This window comes from Oncorhynchus mykiss, chromosome 26 (genome assembly GCF_013265735.2).
Source record: "Oncorhynchus mykiss isolate Arlee chromosome 26, USDA_OmykA_1.1, whole genome shotgun sequence".
Classification (NCBI taxonomy): Eukaryota; Metazoa; Chordata; class Actinopteri; order Salmoniformes; family Salmonidae; genus Oncorhynchus; species Oncorhynchus mykiss.
In genome coordinates, this window is record NC_048590.1 from 25,838,057 (window position 1) to 25,858,260 (window position 20,204).

The 20,204-nt window shown below is 40.7% G+C and overlaps 1 protein-coding gene across 1 annotated transcript in view; it reads left to right on the forward strand.

Moving 5' to 3' along the window:
* The first annotated feature begins 2,614 nt into the window (after window positions 1-2,614).
* The window catches only part of LOC110506485 (polypeptide N-acetylgalactosaminyltransferase 18), an 86,353-nt gene continuing 68,763 nt past the window's right edge, over window positions 2,615-20,204 (forward strand). Inside the window, exon 1 of the mRNA XM_021586128.2 lies at window positions 2,615-3,236. Within this exon, the coding sequence (XP_021441803.2) occupies window positions 2,999-3,236 (238 nt within the window). The 5' untranslated portion in view covers window positions 2,615-2,998. The remainder of the gene's footprint in view (window positions 3,237-20,204) is intronic.

Genomic DNA, 20,204 nt, shown 5'->3' on the forward strand with positions numbered 1-20,204 from the left:
CAAAGAGTTCAATCTTGGTTCCATCAGACCAGAGAATCTTGTGTCTTTAGGTCCCTTTTGGCAAACTCCAAATGGGCTGTCATGTGCCTTTTACTGAGGAGTTGCTTCCGCCTGGCCACTCTACCATACAGGCCTGATTGGTGGAGTGCTGCAGAGATGGTTGTCCTTCTGGAAGTTTCTCCCATCTCCACAGAGGAACTCTGGAGCTCTTTTATAGTGACCATCAGGTTCTTGGTCTCCTCCCTGACCAAGTCCCTTCTCTCCCGATTGCTCAGTTTGGTGGGGCCGCCAGCTCTAGGGAGAGTCTTGGTGGTTCCAAACTTCTTCCATTTAAGAATGATGGAGGCCACTGTGTTCTTGGGAATATTCAATTCTGCAGAAATGTTTTGGTACGCTTCCGCAGATCTGTGCCTCGACACAATACTCTCTCGGAGCTCTAGCACAATTCCTTCGACTTCATGGCTTGGTTTTTCCTCTGACATGCACTGTCAACTGTGGGACCTTGTATAGACAGGTGTGTGCCTTTCCAAATCATGTCCAAACAGTTGAATTTACCACAGGTATACTCCGATCAAGTTGTAGAAACATCTCAAGGATGATCAATGGAAACAGGAAGCGCCTGAGATCAATTTCAAGTCTCATAGCAAATGGTCTGAATACTTACAGTATGTAAATAAGGTATTTCTGTTTTTTATTTGTAATAAATTAGCTAACTTTTCTAAAAACCTGTTTCGCTTTGTGATTATGAGGTACTGTGAGTAGATTTATTTTTATTGAATCCTTTTTAGAATAAGGCTGTAACGTAGCATAATGTGGAAAAAGTCAAGGGGTCTGAATATTTTGCAAATGCACTGTCGATAGATAGAAAAAGACAATGCAAAACCATGCATCAATGAATCGCTGTGGTGCTGAATATGTTATCTTTGCTTTACTGTAAATCCATTAACTTACAAAATAATGACGCCATATTGTTCAAGTGCTGAATCACTTGTTAGAGGGGAGGAAATAATGCCTTTCCACCAGTACATTTGCATTCCTACGAGGCATAAAACCAAAGTCTCAATGTGCAGCTGAACTCACGCTGGCATCAGAGATCAATAGCCTTCTCAACTTTACAATATAATATTGCATATCCACCTTCCATGATGCCCCCCATTGAGCGGCTGCTGAGATGTTTCAGTGTTTATTGTCGTTTTCAGGCCTGCAGGGGTGAAATCGTTTTTAGGCCTGAGGGGTGACATTTCTCTCATGCTTTCATGTTCCAGAGGAATACAGGGGGAGAGGGATCAAGGCCCTGTCTGATGCACACAGCAGGAGCAACTGGGCACACTGGGTTCCCTCCAGAAGGAGCCACTGTGCATGATGGGGTTGGTTCTAAGACCATTGAAGGAAGAACTGGGCCAAATGCTTTCACCATGGTCCCCACTCTAACAGTTGTAGCCTGTTTCAAGTAGGCTTCTCACTCAGGGACACCTAAATGCACACAGCAAATATAGATTTCTGTGCCATTGTGCAATGAAATATGTTGTTGTGCATGCAGGGAAAATGTGTATTCCAAGTGACTTTCATTATAATAATAATGATGATGAGGATGAAAATGTGTTTCAGCACCTTATTGTTTTGTTTGGCCGTCTGTTTGTCTACTTCACTGTGTCCTCACATAGCGTAACTGTGATGATCAATGGAAATGTAGTAATTGGGTTATCCAGTGTTCCCCCCTTTGGAGAGAGAATAGGCTTAATCTACAAGCAACAAGCAGGACACTGTTATGAGATAAACGTGTTCATTTTCCAACATGAACCTCTCCTGTCGAACTGATTAAGTAGTGTGCACAAACACTTATAATACACCTTACCATTTAGGTCCCAGTGTCTCTATCTTGTGGCTTGATAAAGTATTGCAAGTGATCTCTCACGCTCTTACTCAGTGCCAAATCCATTGGAAACAAAGTTGAACGTTCAATTTGCAAGGAGACGCTATTAGGTCATTAATTGGTCATTAATTTATTTGGATACAAAAAAGATTAGGTGTCAACAATTACCTTAAGCGATATGGGGATAATTTTGTCACAAGAACAACACATGACATACCAACTGAGTGTTTTCTCCAAGCCAATCAGTCTGATTGTCTGTAAAGGTGGCAATATTTTATATGCTGTCATCTCTAGGATATGTTTACTAGGCCTACTCTTAGTATGTGACAGGTTGCAGATGACAAGAATGCATGTGACAAGAAATAAGTATTTGACAAGAATTTAAATGTCACATTTCACAATGTAAATTGTAGCCTAGGTTTAATCTATTCCTTGATTGGAAAACAGTAAAGTCAAACTTCAGTCATTGTATGACTTCTTGGACTGTACAGTAGCCTACCTTTATATCAAAATAGGAACATCTTGAAACAATTACAGTTAATAATTGCTGCGACATTTTAAATGAGTAATTACTATATATTAATTATTAGTGCAATTGAAAACCTTCACAATAACCCCCCCCCCCCCCCCCCCCCCCCCCCCCCCCCCCCCCCCCCCACACATTCTAATCTAAATGGGTAATTGTGGAAGTGAATGCACAGTAGCCTATTACACAATTTCACTATTGTTTCTCATTGGACAGCGGTTGAAACGCATGTTCCACACGCCTTCTGTCTGTCGGTGAAATCGCGACTGGTGTGGACTTGCAAATGAAGCGAAATAGAGAACGTTCGTCACCAAGACAATCACCTTTACTTTCCAACGACTGAGATTTTTTTTCTCCATTTTTGACCTACCTATTTGGATTAAATCATAGCCTTCTGCGCGTGAAGGCAGAGTGCGGTTATTGGATCCGGAGGCGATGGTTGCCCGCATTTGCAGAACGAATTGCATCGTTGTGGAGTTGTAATTTATCCAGGTTGCTCTCAAGTGACGCGCATAGCACATTCTAGGATTTTGGTGGGCGACAGTCGCACTTGTCCTCTGGTGTATTGAATTTCGTTGGCTGTATGGAGGGATGTCGGGATGGCTTGCACCAGGAGAACCAAAACTTTGGTGTCTACATGCGTGATCTTGAGTGGCATGACCAACATCGTGTGTCTGCTCTATGTTGGATGGGTCACTAATTATATCGCGAATGTATACATCAAAGTCCCTATGCCTGTCCCAGAGAAAAAGTTAGAAGGCGACAAGAAGGGGGAAACCCTACGGATCATAGAAAGACTTGATCGACTTGAGAATGTGGTCAACCAGCACATACAAGGTAAAGTAACCACTACACGGAGCAAGTATCCTTTACGTACCGTTTGATAGATTCTGAGTTGCATATGTTTAATTGCATTGAATGGATGGTTTGCGATGTATTATTGATATCGACCTATGTGAATGAGCCTATATCTCCAAACTCAGCAAATAATGACATTGTTGATTTATAACATAAGATGACCCTAACATTTTCCTTTATGAATAATGTGACAGCCATTTGTCATCTCCTTACTTTGAGTGGTCTGCCTGTCTGGACCATGTGACAGAAAGGGAAAAGGACAATGAGATCATTGCAAAAGCCATTTATTCTCTCTGGAGGCAAAATTCCTAGTAGTCTATGTATTATAACTGGAGCAGTGTTGGTGAACTTAATGGCTTCTCCCACAGCGTGAAATATACATATAGTCAATGTGTAGCTGCAGTTATACTCAACCTCATTGTTTGCTGTCTCTCACATGCTGAAGCTTAAAACCTTATTTTTCATACATATACATTTTGGCATAATTGTCTATTTTTTTTTTTTTTGCATCTGCTCATCAGGTGTATTATGACTGCCTATTGCGAAACTATTGACGTTTGTCTTTCTGTTAGGCCAATAGTCTCATGAAAACTGTAGTGTAGACTGTGAATGTGAAAACTAGCCCAGCGTACTGTACGTATCTGCTACAATGTCATCTATTTTGAGCTTTAAAACTCAATGTCAAATGTACTGGGACTACATTTTGAAGGATGTTATATCAATGTAATACGTCACACACAGTATATACTGTACCCAAACAGAGGTTGGTCTGTTTTCCCCAGACATAGCGTTGGAGATACTGTTGAACTTGCAGCGAGTGAATTTCCACAGACATGATTTTTGTTATACTGTTCTTTATAGTATTATCTCACAAGCTCAATTGCTACAGAATGGGGCCATGAATTCAATTAATCTAATGGTAATCTGGTATAAAAAAACATTGAATATCCTTTTGACTTTGGATTCCTCTTGTGTTCTTGGGAATGTCTGGATTTCCCTTCTCAAATTCCTTCAGGCTTTGCCCCTAGCTTACAGCATCCAGTTACTCCATACTCATACTGTAATTCTCTCACTCCCTCTCTGTGTCATGATTTGAGCTTCACTCTTGTCAACACAAGAGAATAATGTGAACCAGGCTCTGATTTGACAGGTAGAGTATGAGTTACAGGGAGAAACCCATCCCTAGGTCACAGGCAGAGGTGGTCTTCACTGAGCTGTGAGGCACCATACATAGTCAAGCCTGGCTGGCCAGTTGTGGTGCCAAGACTACATTTCACTATTTGGCACTGACAGAGAGCAGCCTGTTGAACAGCGCTCTGTACGTTTTCTGTGTAAGAGTGTCTGCCTAACTGTCTCATCTCCTCAGGAAATGTTTGGACTATTTGTGTTACTCAAAAGGGGAAATGTCGCATTAGGTCAGATTGTAAAGATCAATTCAATGTGGCACAGAACACGGAAACACTGGAAGGACAGAATGCCCTCTGTCTATAGCACTATACTGTATGGATGAAGGGTGGACTGATAAAACATGCACTGTAACTCAGCTGTACATGCATGTTGATTTAGAATGTATCATCACTTAGCCTATTAGAGGACCTCATATTTGAGATAGGTTTAAAGACACGGCTTGGGCAGGCATAAAAAAATTTGGATTCGTTTTGTAGAATAGTAAACTAGGAAGACTACTTCTCAGAACACATCTAGAGTTCTGTTTATCTTGCCAATGTAACTGCCAAGAATGAAAACATTTCTAGTTTGCTGTCCCTGTAACTGTCACACACACAGACGCACATACTTTTGTTTTACTATCCTTGTGGGGACCAACACATGTATTCCCATTCAAAACCCTATTTTCCCTAACCCTAAATCTAACCCTAACTCCTAAACCTCTAACCCTGACCTTAATTCTACCCATAATCCTTATTGTAACCCTAAACCTAGCCGCTAAGCCTAAAATAGCCCTTTTCCTCGTGGGGACTGGTGAAATGTCCCCACTTATCCAAATGTTCTTGTTTGACTATCCTTGTGAGGACTTCTGGTCCCCACAAGGATAGTAAAACAAAACCACACACACCTCAAGCGCTGCTTGAGATGTAAAGATAATGCCCCATGTCCGACAGTGTGTCACTGCATGTGGGAAGGGAACATTTTCACCGGTACATTTTCACCATGTTGGACACAGACAGTCCGTTAAAATGTGTCTGACTGATGTCACCTCCATACTCAAAATAATACGGCTTGAAAACTCCTCATATCAGTATTTGATGATTGAGGGCAGTGGTCTGCATTTGTCTAAAGAGCGCATAAGGCACTGCACACAACCCTTGATTTGTATTAAGCACAGTCACTGAATGAGGCTTGGCTGGGTGCTGAAAAAGTCCACACACGCCCACCATAAGTGCTGTTACTGCACTCTACTGCATTCTAAAGTGCCTATTAGGACATCCAATAGTCAAAGGTATATGAAATACAAATGGTATAGAGAGAAATAGTCTACGCGTCATAATTCCTATAATAACTACAACCTAAAACTTCTTAACTGGGAATATTGAACTGGGAATATTGAACCACCAGCTTTCATATGTTCTGAGCAAGGAACTTAAACGTTAGCTTTTTTAGATGGCACGTATTGCACTTTTACTTTCTTCTTTAAACATGTTTCATTATATATTTGAGACTAAATCAATTTTATTTATGTATTATATTAAGTTAAAATAAAAGTGTTCATTGTTCACTCAGCATTGTTGTAATTGTCATTATTACAAATATCTATATTCAGACGATTAATCGGTATCTGTTTTTTTTGGTCCTCCAATAATCGGTATCGGCGTTGAAAAATCATAATCGGTCGACCTCTAATAGAATTGTCTTGTGCTGTATAACACTGGGCATCATTCAGGCGTCAACCACTCAGAATGATGGTGTTTGTATTGTAAGTGTGAAGTGTCTTTCCTCCTGCAATGTGTTTACCTGTCTTTTTATGAGCATACCAGCGCTCACATTTGGAGCCGTTCAAGAGTGCTCCTCTACACAGGTAACTGCGAATTCACTTGAGAGGTCTTCCTGTCATCAAAAAGTGAATATGAATTTAGACATGACAGAACTCAAAGGAGTTTTCTTCCGTAAAGTACAGCTGTGCCTCAGAGACTTTACTATAGATCTCCTCTCTGAACACGAGGAAAGCAAAGACAAAGTATGGGTGTATTTAATGGTGATTGTTTTTGTGAGAAGGCAGTGGTCCTCTGGTTTATTTTACCTCGGGGGTTGTATATTACCCCGGGGGATAACTAATGCTATGTTGCTGATTCAGAGGGAGATGATGATGCTATTTGATTGGAAGGCCTCAATCAAATCAACCTGTCAAATCAATTGAAAAGCCCTCTAAATCACAATGAGTGTTTACTCTTGAGAAGAGGAGCGAGAGAGGGGACGTGTGTGTGTGTGTGTTATACACTCCTTGCTGGAGGGCAGGTAATAAATGTTGTATAATGGAAGAAGACATGTATAGCCGATGGTTTTATCTTTTTGCATGGTTTTGGCTATAGAGCACTTATAGAGCACTTATATTGGCTATAGAGCACTATCTGCCTTGTTGCTTCCACAAAAATATCACCCCCTGTATTCTGCCATGCCAAGTCAGTTTGCCCCCACATCCTTTCAATTAAATATTGAATGACATAATGGCTGCAAGAGGCAGCAGGCGTTGACCAAGTGTCATAATAATACATTATGCTTAACTTGCTGAATATAGGTTGAATATGGATCGAAAAAAGTGGTTCTCTTGATCTAACATTAGAACACAGGCCGTGTTCAGCTGATCTGCTGACTGTTGGGAAGCTACCCAAAATATTAATCAAATCATTGGCGATGCCAGGTTACTTTTGTTTTTCGTAAATGTTACTTAATGCATCAAAGACTAACACGCAACCCAAACCGGCTACGCGCGTGCACCAACGTGCTCAAATTTACTTTGTCCCCCGACACCAAACGCAATCACGACACGCAGGTTAAAATATCAAAACAAACTCTGAACCAATGACAATAATTTGGGGACAGGTCGAAAAGCATTAAACATGTATGGCAATTTATCTAGTTAGCTTGCACTTGCTAGTTAATTTGTCCTATTTAGCTAGCTTGCTGTTGCTAGCTAATTTGTCCTGTGATATAAACATTGAGTTGTTATTTTACCTGAAATGCACAAGGTCCTCTACTCAATTAATCCACACATAAAACGGCCAACCGACTACTTTCTAGTCATCTCTCCTCCTTCCAGGCTTTTTCATCTTTCAACTTACATAGTGATTGGCATCTACGTTTTCATAGTATTACCACGACAACCGACAAAACATTTAGTCTTTCAATCACCCACGTGGGTATAACCAATGAGGAGATGGCACGTGGGTACCTGCTTCTATAAACCAATGAGGAGATGGGAGAAGCAGGACTTGCAGCGTGATCTGCGTCAGTAATAGGAATTACTTATATTTTAGCCCTTGGCAATGCAGACGCTCATTGGTGCGCGCGAGCAGTTTCATTAGATATTTAGTTACAGTCGGAAGTTTACATACACTTAGGTTGGAGCCATTAAATCTCGTTTTTCATCCACCCCAAAACTATAGTGTGTTAACAATAAATTTGTGGAAAGTCGGTTAGGACATCTACTTTGCATGACACAAGTCATTTTCCAACAATTGTTCACAGACAGATTATTTCACTTATAATTCACTGTATTACAATTCCAGTGGTTCAGAAGTTTACATGCAATAAATTGACTGTGAATTAAACAGCTTGGGAAATGTAGACCTCCACAAGTCTGATTCATCCTTCGGAGCAATTTTCAAACGCCTGACGATACCACGTCCATCTGTACAAACAATAGTACGCAAGTATAAACAACATGGAACCACACACTCGTCATACCGCTTGGGAAGGAGACGCATTCAGTCTTCTAGAGATTAACGTACTTTGGTGCTTGCAAGCCGAAGAACACCATCCCAACCGTGAAGCACGGGGGTGGCAGCATCATGTTGTGGGGGTGCTTTGCTGCAGGAGGGACTGGTGCACTTCACAAAATAGATGGCATCATGAGGGAGGAAACTTATGTGGATATATTGAAGCAACATCTCAAGACATCAATCAGGAAGTTAAAGCTTGGTCGCAAATGGGTCTTACAAATGGACAATGACCCCAAGCATACTTCCAAAGTTGTGGCAAAATGGCTTAAGGACAACAAAGTCAAGGTATTGGAGTGACCATCACAAAGCCCTGACCTCAATCCTATAGAACATTTGTGGACAGGACTGATAAAGCGTGTCTGAGCAAGGAGACCTACAAACCTGACTCAGTTACACCAGCTCTGTCAGGAGGAATGGGCTAAAATTCACCCAACTTATTGTGGGAAGCTTGTGGAAGGGTATCCAATACATTTGACCCAAGTTAAACAATTTAAAGGCAATGCTACCAAATACTAATTGAGTGTATGTAAACTTCTGACCCACTGGGAATGTGATGAAAGAAAGAAAAGCTGAAATCATTCTCTCTACTATTATTCTGACATTTCACATTCTTAAAATAAAGTGGTGATCCTAATTGACCTAAGACAGGGAATTTTTAATAGGATTAAATGTCAGATATTGTGAAAAACTAAGTTTAAATATATTTGGCTAAGGTGTATGTAAACTTCCGACTTCAACTGGAAGTACCCGGCTTTGTACTGACAATCTTTATGTACTATTGAGGGACCAATGAATATCCTCATTTCAGAGCAGAATGCAGAAATGCTGTAACCCTTTTCCCTTAAAGGGAAGTGGAGATACCGTATTTCATTCTCCCATGCTGCCTTTTAACTCTCAATGCCTCTTAGCAACTCCCACAGTTAATTACCTTTGCAGGTTATGGGTTGGTAGAATCTGGGTGTCAGGGTAGCATTGGTGCCACGGTAACAGAGTAGAAATGTTGTCCTTTCTCTACAGGGTGTCTGTTCTTTACAGAGTACAGCCTCAATGTATGTAGTGGTTTTGGGATTGACAATTTACTGGAATGACAATTCAGATCTACCAATCCAAAGGGAATGTGGTGTCAGTGAAAGGGTGCTGAAGCAGGGGTGGAGTGTGAGAGTGTGGAAAGGGAGTCTCCAGAATGTTGATTTGCTTTACCAGTAATGGAACGATTATTGAGTTACAGAGAAACAAATGCACTGGAGGATGATTGCCAATGAAAACAATTAATTACCTTGAATCCAGAGGGCAAAAGCATCATGAAGAAAATCAAAATAAATGAGAAATTGTAACCTCCCTTGCAAGTAATTCAGTTCCAAGAGTGTCCCCTGACAATTTACTCTAAACAGGAAACTATTTATGGCACTTCTTCAAGGCTGCTGTTCCTTGTTTATTTGAATTAACTAATAAGATGGTGTCTTCATGTAATTGTTGTTAGTCACTACTGTGATTCTGAGGTAGATTTATGTCTCATTTCTGGAGAAGTGTAAGGAGGAGGTTATTTTTACGGTTTACTCCGTATCTGCTATAATATCTAGAAAGCAACGTACAGATAATTCAGAGCAGCGTTTAGAAGTGTCCCACTGAAACAAAAGCATTTGACAGCCCTCTCTGGCTATACCATGATTAAGATGGTCCCATGCAGACGCTGCCTCTCCTCTATACCCAACCATCATCCCAAGCAATTTGTCTCAGTCCCTCATATCTGCCCGGTCTATTTGCTAAGTGCACACATGGGCACAAAGACAGCTTGTGTTCCACCATACAGACTTTTTAGGGAAGGCTCATCTCCATGTGGCGAAACGAGGAAGCTGAGTGAAGGTGACAGTAACTTAGACAAATTGGAGTGCTTTGTTTTTACATGCTAGATTGTCTACCCATATTTGTCTGCCATCCTATTTACTTCATAATTCATGCCTCTGAGTAAGAAAGTAGCATTTTGGTTTGAGCAGAAAAAGCCCTTTATTTCTGGAGTTCTACAGTCTTTCTAGTTTTCTAATACTGTATTATTCTTTAATGTATTGATTTATGAGTAGGACTGTTTTCTCATAGAGCAGGAAACATACCAGGATGTACTACACAGGGGAAATGCACAAACTCATTTTCTTATTTAGGAATTCATACAGAAACTCGGTGGTGCAAATCGAGGTCGTGCAGAGCACAGAACAGTCGATGACTGCATTCGAAAACAGGTCTGGAGAAATGTACAGATGTAGGATCTTAATTTGAGCTATTTCGCTACAGCAGGAAAATAATCCTGCAGCAACAGGAAATGTGAAGTATTATGTGGATTATAATTCATGTACATTTTTGTAGGGGTTGATGCATTTTTCAAAGGGAAAATCAAGTCTGAAATGTTCAATTACAAACTTCAGAAGCCTTTTTAAACCTTAAATACAATACATGTCCTGCATTTCAGGGAGGTTCAACTGCAACAGAGTGATCAAATTAAGATCCTATATCTGTAATGAAGATGTCTTATTCCGTAGGTAGTGTGTTGCAGGTTAAGACATTTAAGGTAGGGTATCGCTGGAGTCTATTGGCAAAGAGGAAAAGAAGAGTTGTTCTTGTTGCATGCCATATTTCTCTATGCCTCTGCACCTCTCCCTGATGAATCAGCAGACTACAGTTGTAGGATCTTAATTTGATCACCCTGTTGCAAGAGAACTTTCAAACGTAGTGTATTTGAGGTATAAAAAGGCTTCTGAAGTTTGACATTTTCACAGACATTTCAGACTGAATTTACCCGTATGAAAAATGTATCAACCTCTACAAAAATGTATATTAATTATAATCTACATAATAATTCACATTTCCTGTTGCTGCATGATATTTTAACCACTGTAGCAAACTGGCTCAAATGAATATCCTACATATGTATCCTGCTGAAGGTTGGTGTAAACCATGGATTGATAACCCAGAGACTGAAGGAAGTGAGACAGAGAGAGATGATGAGGGGAAGGAAGGAAGAGACTCAGCAGGAGACTGCATCACCAGTGGCCTGCCCGAGGATTCATCACTGTTAACCCTAATTGGGATGTTAATCAAAATGCATATGTCTCATCATGTCCCCTACTCACTGGCTCCCAGGGCTTAAAAAACATTAATAATCCATCACTGATCCAGAAGTGAACCGAATGGACCTAACTAACTGTTATACTGTGGGTCATTGTGTGTTATTCTATGATAGTTATTCATTGCCACATGCGTAGCTGTGAGGCTATTGAGGTTGCTGCTATGTCATTGTTGTTGAACCGTCAGTGAGTGAAACAACTCCCTCCTGCGTCAGTGTTCTTATTACGGAGTGTACTGAGTGGAGAGGCTTTCTAACTTATACTAACTATTGAGTGAATGAAGCAGCTAATTACAGAGGAGCCACTTTTTTCTCCCATATCTTGAGCAGCGGATTCTAATTAGCGGCAATGGGACCTAATTGCTAGTTAATTAGAGGGAATGAAGAACCTGTGAGGAGCTATGAATATAGGCCCAATCAGCCAGAGTTGAACATTCCCTGATCCTGACAGAAATTAGTGCTCCATTGCAGACTGGCATTTGTGCTGATGTATTGGGAGAGAGTGCTACTAAGGCATCTCATACCCACAGGATGTTGAAAATCAGCCTCAATTATCACCATGTCTCATTTGATAATTTTTACCCTGGAACTTAATTACTTCGTGCCGCTAAATTCTCCTGTTATCTAATTGTTTTTCAGTATTCCTCACAAACCACCTGAAGGCAACACACACACCACACAGGTTTATTTTCAGATGTTCATTAAAATCACTACAGCAATTAGCATCTGGCCACTTTTGTCCACTGGGCTGCAACACGTCCTGTTATTCATAATAGTTTTTACCAATCCATATAATCACAATCTGCCCTGTGCGCATTAAAGACATGCCCCATTCATGCTGTCGTGTTTTCTTATAGTGCACATTAATACTACCAGTTATAGTAATGTGCCTTCCTGTGTAGGCTCTCTTTATATTAATTAATTCATCATTATATTGAACATATTGCAAGTACAGTAGGGCTGTGGGGGTCATGAAATTTTGTCAGACGGTGATTGTCAAGCAAATAACTGCCGGTCTCACGGCAATTGACTTAATTAACATAAACACGCTTAGCATCTCCTGGCTTCCACACATAGCCTACAAGCCACTGATGCAACCTTTGGAACATCTACATTTTAAAAAGGTTAATAAAACCATGTAATATAGCCTAGACCTTCACAATAAATCAATGATTTATTTTAGACAGGTATAAAAAAAACATGATATGAAGAAAATGTAGTCTATTTCAGCAGAACAGAATAGCAGTTGTCCTTATGTTAGGCCCTGATCTGGTTATGCCATATGGCTGTGGGCTACACTAGTTCATTTAGCAACAAGAGTTCCTTAGAATCCACACTATTTTTTATTATTTTATAGTATGAAGATTACAATTGAACATAGCTGAATAAAATTGAAAATATATTTTCTCCAAACGATTTCCAAGGAAGTGCACGCAATTCTGCGTTGAGCGGTTCACAAAGAAATAGGTCCTCATATATGCTTAATATCGAGTTATTTATGCAACTTTAGTTGTGATATAAACTTTGGGCTATATGTTTAGATTTTAATACATTCTGAAGCAGCACGATGCAACTCTAATGATGATTGGAAAAAATTCTCATGAAAGGCATGAGCTCTGATTTGTTTCTTGTGCAGGCTGCACAAACTTCATCAATCACTCATTCTCAATTTGACAAGCACTTGATAATATTCTCAACAGACCATGAATTTCCCAGCAGCATCCCCCTTGTGTGGCCATAATGCCCCCTAAAAAAATCCATGCCTTTTGCGGTGGACATTGTGCCCTTGGGCTGAATATAACAATTATAATTCCCTTCTCCCGGCTGTGGCACTCCAAAGCGCCTCTCACTCATGTGGCTCTCTCAGATATCTCAATTCTTAGCCAATGCCCGTCACATTATCAGGTCCTTCTCACAGGCATCTCAGCTAAGAAGTAGGCTACAAGTGAAGACAGACACATTGGAGACACAACTTCGCGCATCCCTCTTATTGAGTTCCGAGGCGCATATTGAAGATGTTAGAAGAACTAGGCTTACCGAACAGCTAAAGCACTAGCCTATGTCAATCTACTATCCCCAATAGTACAAAAGTTGACCTAAACATTTTTAAAAGCAATGAGGCTGATACAACAGATTACAACATTTGACTTAAAATGTTAATAAACAATTAGGCTATTTCTTCAAATCATAATTGCAGCGATGCATACACGGCAGTAAGCTATAAGCGCGAATGTTACAAAATGCAATCAATTAGCAGGAAAACACTGTTCTCAAAAGAGACTGCAAATGCATACGGTACATGCAACAATTTCAAAGACTTTACTGAGTTACAGTTTAAATAAGGAAATCAGTCAATTGATATAAATTCACAAGGCCCTATAATCTATGGATTTCACATGACTGGGCAGGGATGCACCCTTGGCAGATGGGCCCACCCACTGGGGAGCCAGGCCCAGCCAATCAGAATGAGTTTTTCCCCACAAAAGGACTTCATTGCAGACACAAATACTCCTCACTTTAATTGTGATTCAAAAAGTATCAAACATATAGGCCTATGGACTAAGCTACATGAGGTGTGCGACTGTGATTTTTTTTAAAGTAGCAAAAAAAAGGCATGCACTGTTTCTTGCCTTACTACACACACTGGGCATCATTAACAAGTGATAATACATCATTCACAAGTATTGTCACCCATCAGATGATTCTTAACTTAATGTTGTCTTTTCATATTCTCAATAATATATATGTGAAATTGGTTTTGATTTAGAATAGACCATTATCATGCTCCTGTCTCGAAACATGCACTTAAGTCGTGAATGGAGGACACTTTTCCCATGGTTCATTTTCATGCCAGCCAGGAAGGCTATGCTCCTGTTGTTAAGCAAAGCAATCTGCTTTAATATTAGGATAAATAAATATAGTAGACTTAGCCTATTGAAAGCTGATGGGATCCTCCTATTTTTAAAAGAGGCCATCAAAACTGTTTTCTCACGCAATTGCATAGCCTATAGAAATGTTGCGCAACATGATATGCTCTCATGAAGTGTTTGATTTGATTTTTCGAAAACATTTGCATTGATGTCAGAGTGATTAGAGGGACAATAGAGTGCTGAGTACCAGGCAGTTAGCAAGTTTGGTAGGCTACTAATGACCATCAGCAGCATCAGAGCTTGGAGAAGCCAGGTTACCATGACTAAATGGTCTTGTGGAATTTGGTGGTAATACGGTCAACGAAACAGCCCTAATCCCAAGCATGTTCAACTGTCACTGGGCATTAGCGATGTCCATCATTAGCCATACTACTGTAGTTGTATTGATGTGGACATATAGACATGTTGTAGTAAAACTAGTAATGTATGATTGCAGTCTAGATGTGAAGTTGTCATATACTGAAAGGGAAAATAAGACAGCACCCTTCTGTCTGTTTCAAGGCCAGAAGAGACAGTTGCAGGTGAAGACAAAGAGTCATTCTGGCCTCATTGCGTCAGGAGTTTTGGCTGAAGCCAAAAACATTTGCAAGCAATGATGTTCTTTGAAATGCTGTTAGTGGTAAAAGCATGCAGGTACAAAGACTAGAAGTGATGATTTGCTTTGAAGCCAGAGGAGCGTGCACGGTTCGGTTGAATCCCATTGAGTGCACCCGCTGTTGTTTTTTTGTTGTAAACCACAGACGACTCAAAAGATTAACTTTGAACAGATGTTGTTATGAGGGGGAAATCATCCATGCCTGCACTATCAAACCGCTCCATTCCTGCCAGTGGGCGGAGGGCAGAGGTTTAGTCATCTCTGTCTCATCGACTGACTCATCTCGTATGGAAGGACAGACCTGTAGAAGCAGAAAGTGGCCTATCAAGACACTCAAATTAAGTGTAGCTCACTCAAGAGACTGTCTTGAAACATAACGTTGGATTGGGTTTAATAGTTGTGTTTTAAAGATTTTTTAAGCAGTTTCCCAGGAACGGTTCAGGTATGCTTCAAGGCAAGCCCCTAATCTGCTCTGCTCTGAAAGAAGACCCAATGATGTGTAAACCTTCCCACTGTGTTAACTTTGCAACCTGTGTCGGTGTGTTTCGCCTCTGGCATTACCATGTAGGCGCGTCTTGTAACCTTTGAATCGAGAGAAAATTGCTTCAAAGAATATCAACCACTCTCATTATCCCATCCTCTTTTGATAACTTCATTCACCTTACGTCAGAGAGAAACCCTAATTATTTTCACTTTAAGTTGTGACATTAGCATGAAAGACAGTAGCCTTAAATTATAATTTTAAGAGAATGATAATGTATTTACCCTCCAAGTTCAACTCACTCTTCCTCTTCTCTCCAGTTGAACTTGAAAGCCCCTTGTGACATTTGCATTAGCATACGTCAGATCCGAGGACAGATAGCAGCCTGTCCTCTGCTGTTTCAGTAAACTATTAGACTTGGGGTGTTGGTGTCAGATGCCTCATGTTGAAGAGCACAGACCACAGGGCTGGAGGAGGAGAGCCCTTTATGCATCTGTTTCCACAGGGAACCACTACAGAGACGACTTTGTGTTACTGTAGGACGTGATGCTAGGTGAAGTTATCAGGCCCTTTGAAGCTCAGAGCTTGCACCTGAATTGCATCAGTGTCACAGGGGACATCTTCCACATTGACTGCAGCAGGTGCATCAGCAGAAACAATGTGGGGGTATTTATCATACACAATATTCAGAAGTTTCAAATATTTTCTGTTTTAAATGTTAAAAAGGTCTCTTCAACTTGTCAACACTGGTTAAGTCCTGTCCACCTCTCAAGAGCTGTCACTAAGTCACTGCAGGCCATCCCTGAAGGAATGCCCAGAGATATGAGTGGTGTTCTGAATCATGGCATCTCTACTCCTGAAATAGTCTGAGTGATGTATTACTTGTTCCCACAACTGCCTCTGACACACAGGCATCACAGATGTGTGCTCAATTAACATGAGGTTTTTGTACATTTGAGAGACATTGATCTGTAAACCTCATTACTGATATCTTTAGCATGTGTGGTTTCTATATTCCACTTCCTCATGAAACCTTCATCTTCTGCAGGTGTTGTTTTTGTTTTCAAAACCTCATCTGTGAATGTTTGTATCTCAAAGAGCTGCTATTCTTTCGATTGATTTAGAATCAAGGCCATCAGCTTGTATAGAGAAGTAGCCCACGCCAGTCAGAGGCTGAAGTGGAGCCAGAATCTTTGGTCATAAAATGAGTTTATGCCAGGAGTGCTCTGCTCTGCTCTACCAGCCTCTCTCCTCTGCCTCTCTGCTCCGCCTCCTCACTGCACAAGTGCAAGCCATCAAATATTCACTGCTGCCTTTAGAATGCAAATGCAAAGTGTTAAAATAGATCCAATATGTTTTAAGGTGGTGATACTGGAAGGACTGAAGTCATTACACATTCTCCCAAAATATACTTAAAATGTTGTTTGCATTCGCATCAGACCCCCTCCACTGAATTTTGTACAGAACTCTCATGAACTCAGGTTGAGCATTCCAACAGCGATAGTGTTGGCTCGCTGCAGTCTGATTCTGTTGGACCCACAAAAGGCTCCTTGAAATGGTAGTGGTGCATTCATCAAAGAGGATAGCCTGAAGTGTATGATGTGCATCAGCTAGTACTTCTCACACTCATGACATGACCCCTCAGACCTCAGGTCACAGGTTCAGGTTCAGCCTCAGGTTCAGCCTCATTAGCTACTCCCGCTCTCTATCAGCTATTTAATCAATTTCCTAATCCGCAATTATTCAGACGCATATTTTTTTTGAAGACAAATAGCACGGCGTTGAGAAGGTTAGAGGAATGTTAACAACAAACCTGATGCAGGTATTACATTCTAAAGTTAGTTCCACAACAGTGTATTGTATTCGCTTGTTACAGGTTTATATCAATTCTGACGACAATTCCCCATTGTAGAAAGGATAGTACAGTACTGCTCTGTAATAAAATAACTATTTGTCTGATACATCTGCTGCAGAGGGACAAGAGTGAGCCATGGAAATAAACATGCTAAAAACAAATTAGCTCCCTATTTAAAAAATGAGATGGAGAACAAGCTACGTTGTTTTATGCAATATAATAGGGTTCTTAGAACTCTGTTGTGTCTGTGTGAACTGAGAGGAGCTTTTGAGATAGGGGTATCTGGAGCTGACAATTGATTTATGCCATAGAATGAGTTGGTGTTTCTGTACTGCGAAGTACCAGGGACAAGATCAGAGCCTTGTCTTAGGGGACAAACTCTGTACAGTCTTCATAGCAAATGCTATCTGCCTGGGGGATATCCCTTTCTCATATATCAAGTCTCACCTTGGGACTCATTCCACACATCTGTTGTTTGTCATGTAGACTAAGGGGGTGTATCTTTGCCATATAAAAGCTTTTGGTATTCTTTGTCGGAGGGTGGTTTGTCGACCAGCCATCGTTATTGCAGGGCACTCACGTCATTCACTTGTGTGTGTGTGACCTGCTCTCCTTATTAATACGGGAATAAAGATTTAGTTTAAGTATAACTCTGACTTGTGTGATAATATAGAAATAACCACTACAGCTATGAAGGAAAAACTGGAGTTTTGGTGCAGGTACAGCCAACTAGTGCAAAACTAATATTGCGATATATTCAAACTGATACGATACAATATATTGTAAAAAATAATATCCTGATATTAAACTGAATAAATGTTTTCCCCCCATCTCTAGTAATAACTCTACAGCAGGCATGCTGCACAGAGCACAATGCAAATAATGCCTATTTAGTAACAAGATATTATTTCTTTGTTCACAGCTTTGAATGTCTTCATGCTATGGTTGGAGAATATTGTCCAGCCACCAGCAGCTTGAGAAGAACAGAAAAGAGAATGGTCTTGAATTAAAAGGCTACAGGGCATTGTGTGTTACTTCTGACAGCTCTAAATGGTTACTTCTGAGCTGCCTTTCATAAAAACCCAGTTTGAAGCTTTGGAAAACAGATATTCTGACAAAACATGACAGGAAGGATATAGCCACCCGGCTGGGCTTTGTCAGTCTGGCACAGAGGGCAATGGCAGCCATCAGCGGCCAACCGCTCTGTCTGACCTTAGGTGTTAGCGAAGCTGCACAGCGAAAACCTTCCCTCTCATGTGCTTTAGTGGGGCATCTGCGGAGTGGTGATAAGGAGTGGACTGTTTAAATTTTTCCCTCACTGCAGACATTTTCAAGTCCATTAAATCTCTCATAGCACTTTCTGGAATTTAAGTTAGGGCAATTGTTTGGTTCAGAATTTATGAATTTGCAACCCCAGTCGTGATAGTGATAGCACATGTTGTAAAATGGTAGCTGGGTTTATTGTCATAAACCCCTCAAACAGTAAGGTAAGCATGGATGTGCTTTACTCTGATTACAGAATTATTGAACGTCTAAGCATTTCTTCCTCTCACTGTGCTGCACATGCCAGGAGACTCTGCCATTTTCTATGAATTAGAGCTACAGTTTAAACTTAATCTTATCACATCTGAGTATCGGTGTTACTGCCAATTCCACATCCCCTAGTCAATTTCAATTAATCAAGTTCACCTCACATGGGAGTTTTACTTCGTTTGATGATTTTGAAGGTAACACTTCTCTTAATAGTATAAGAACGATGGCTCTAGTGTTTTCTATGCCAGGAGATAGAATCAGCATAGACGTGTGTGATGTAGAATGCTTTTTTTCTCCAAAATGCAGAGACTTCCAGGGACTACATACTGTCAAAAGTCTCATCAATGAATTAGACTGTAAACCGTAGGCGATTCACCTTAAAGTCAACAATTGAAATGCATTTTCCTCCATGGTTATCTATTGTTCTATTGTTTTCATGAGACATAGGTTGTGGATAAATATGTTTAATTTAACCTTTTTAACTAGGCAAGTCAGTAAAGAACAAATTCTTATTTACAATGACGACCTACCGGGAAACAGTGGGTTAACTGCCTTGTTCAGGGGCAGAACAACAGATTTTTACCTTGTCAGCTTGGGGATTCGATCCAGCAACCTTTACTGTTACTGGCCCAACGCTTTAACCACTAGGCTACCTGCCACCCAATATAAGCTTGTTGTTTTCATACCTATTCACAAACTCTTCAGCACTCCCATAATCTAATGCCGCAACTAGGAAACTCGTACATTTTTTACTTGCTAACAGGTTGTAGTTATACATGTGCCGTGTTCAACCAGTTAGCAAGTTGGACATTTCGTAGTTTCCTACTTCCGACTAGCACACGAACGCGGTATTAACTTGTGGTCCATGCAGCTGCCGTTCCCTGTTGTGATTCACTCTAAAGAATGAGAATGTGTTGTTTGTTGTGTCTGAGAAAAACTTTTCTAAGTAGAGAGGCCAAACCCACCAGTTTTGAGATAAATAAAAGTGCTCTGCTGTAGCAAGGTTGGTGAATGGTAATTATCACAAATGAGAAAGCTTTTACCTTGCCATAAATATTTAGAGAGGAAAAACATCTATGGAAAAAAATACAAGACATCTGAATGCAGATCTTTGTGGCCTCATTGAGTTGCCTTCCACCCCAGGCAAACAAAGCGTAATGGTGTTTGTCTGGTACACATAATGCAGAGTCAGCCAAGCACTTCTCCCTCTGAGAGGAGCCTAAAGCTCCCTGCTGGATGTCTGTCTCTGCAGCACGCAGATTGAGCACGCTCAGCAGCAATGAGCCCCCCAATCAGTCAGGCCCTATTTAAAGGCCAGTCTCATCCAGTCACCCCCAGCCTCCGCCCTCTCCCTTCCTGCTTCAGCCACTTTCTTCCTGCTCCAGCCTTCAGTCTTTCCCAGCCTCACCCAGTCTCCTTCAGTCTCCTCTAGTCCTGTTCCCTCTGGTTAGAGATCTAAAAGCTTGTGGAGAGGAGGGGATCT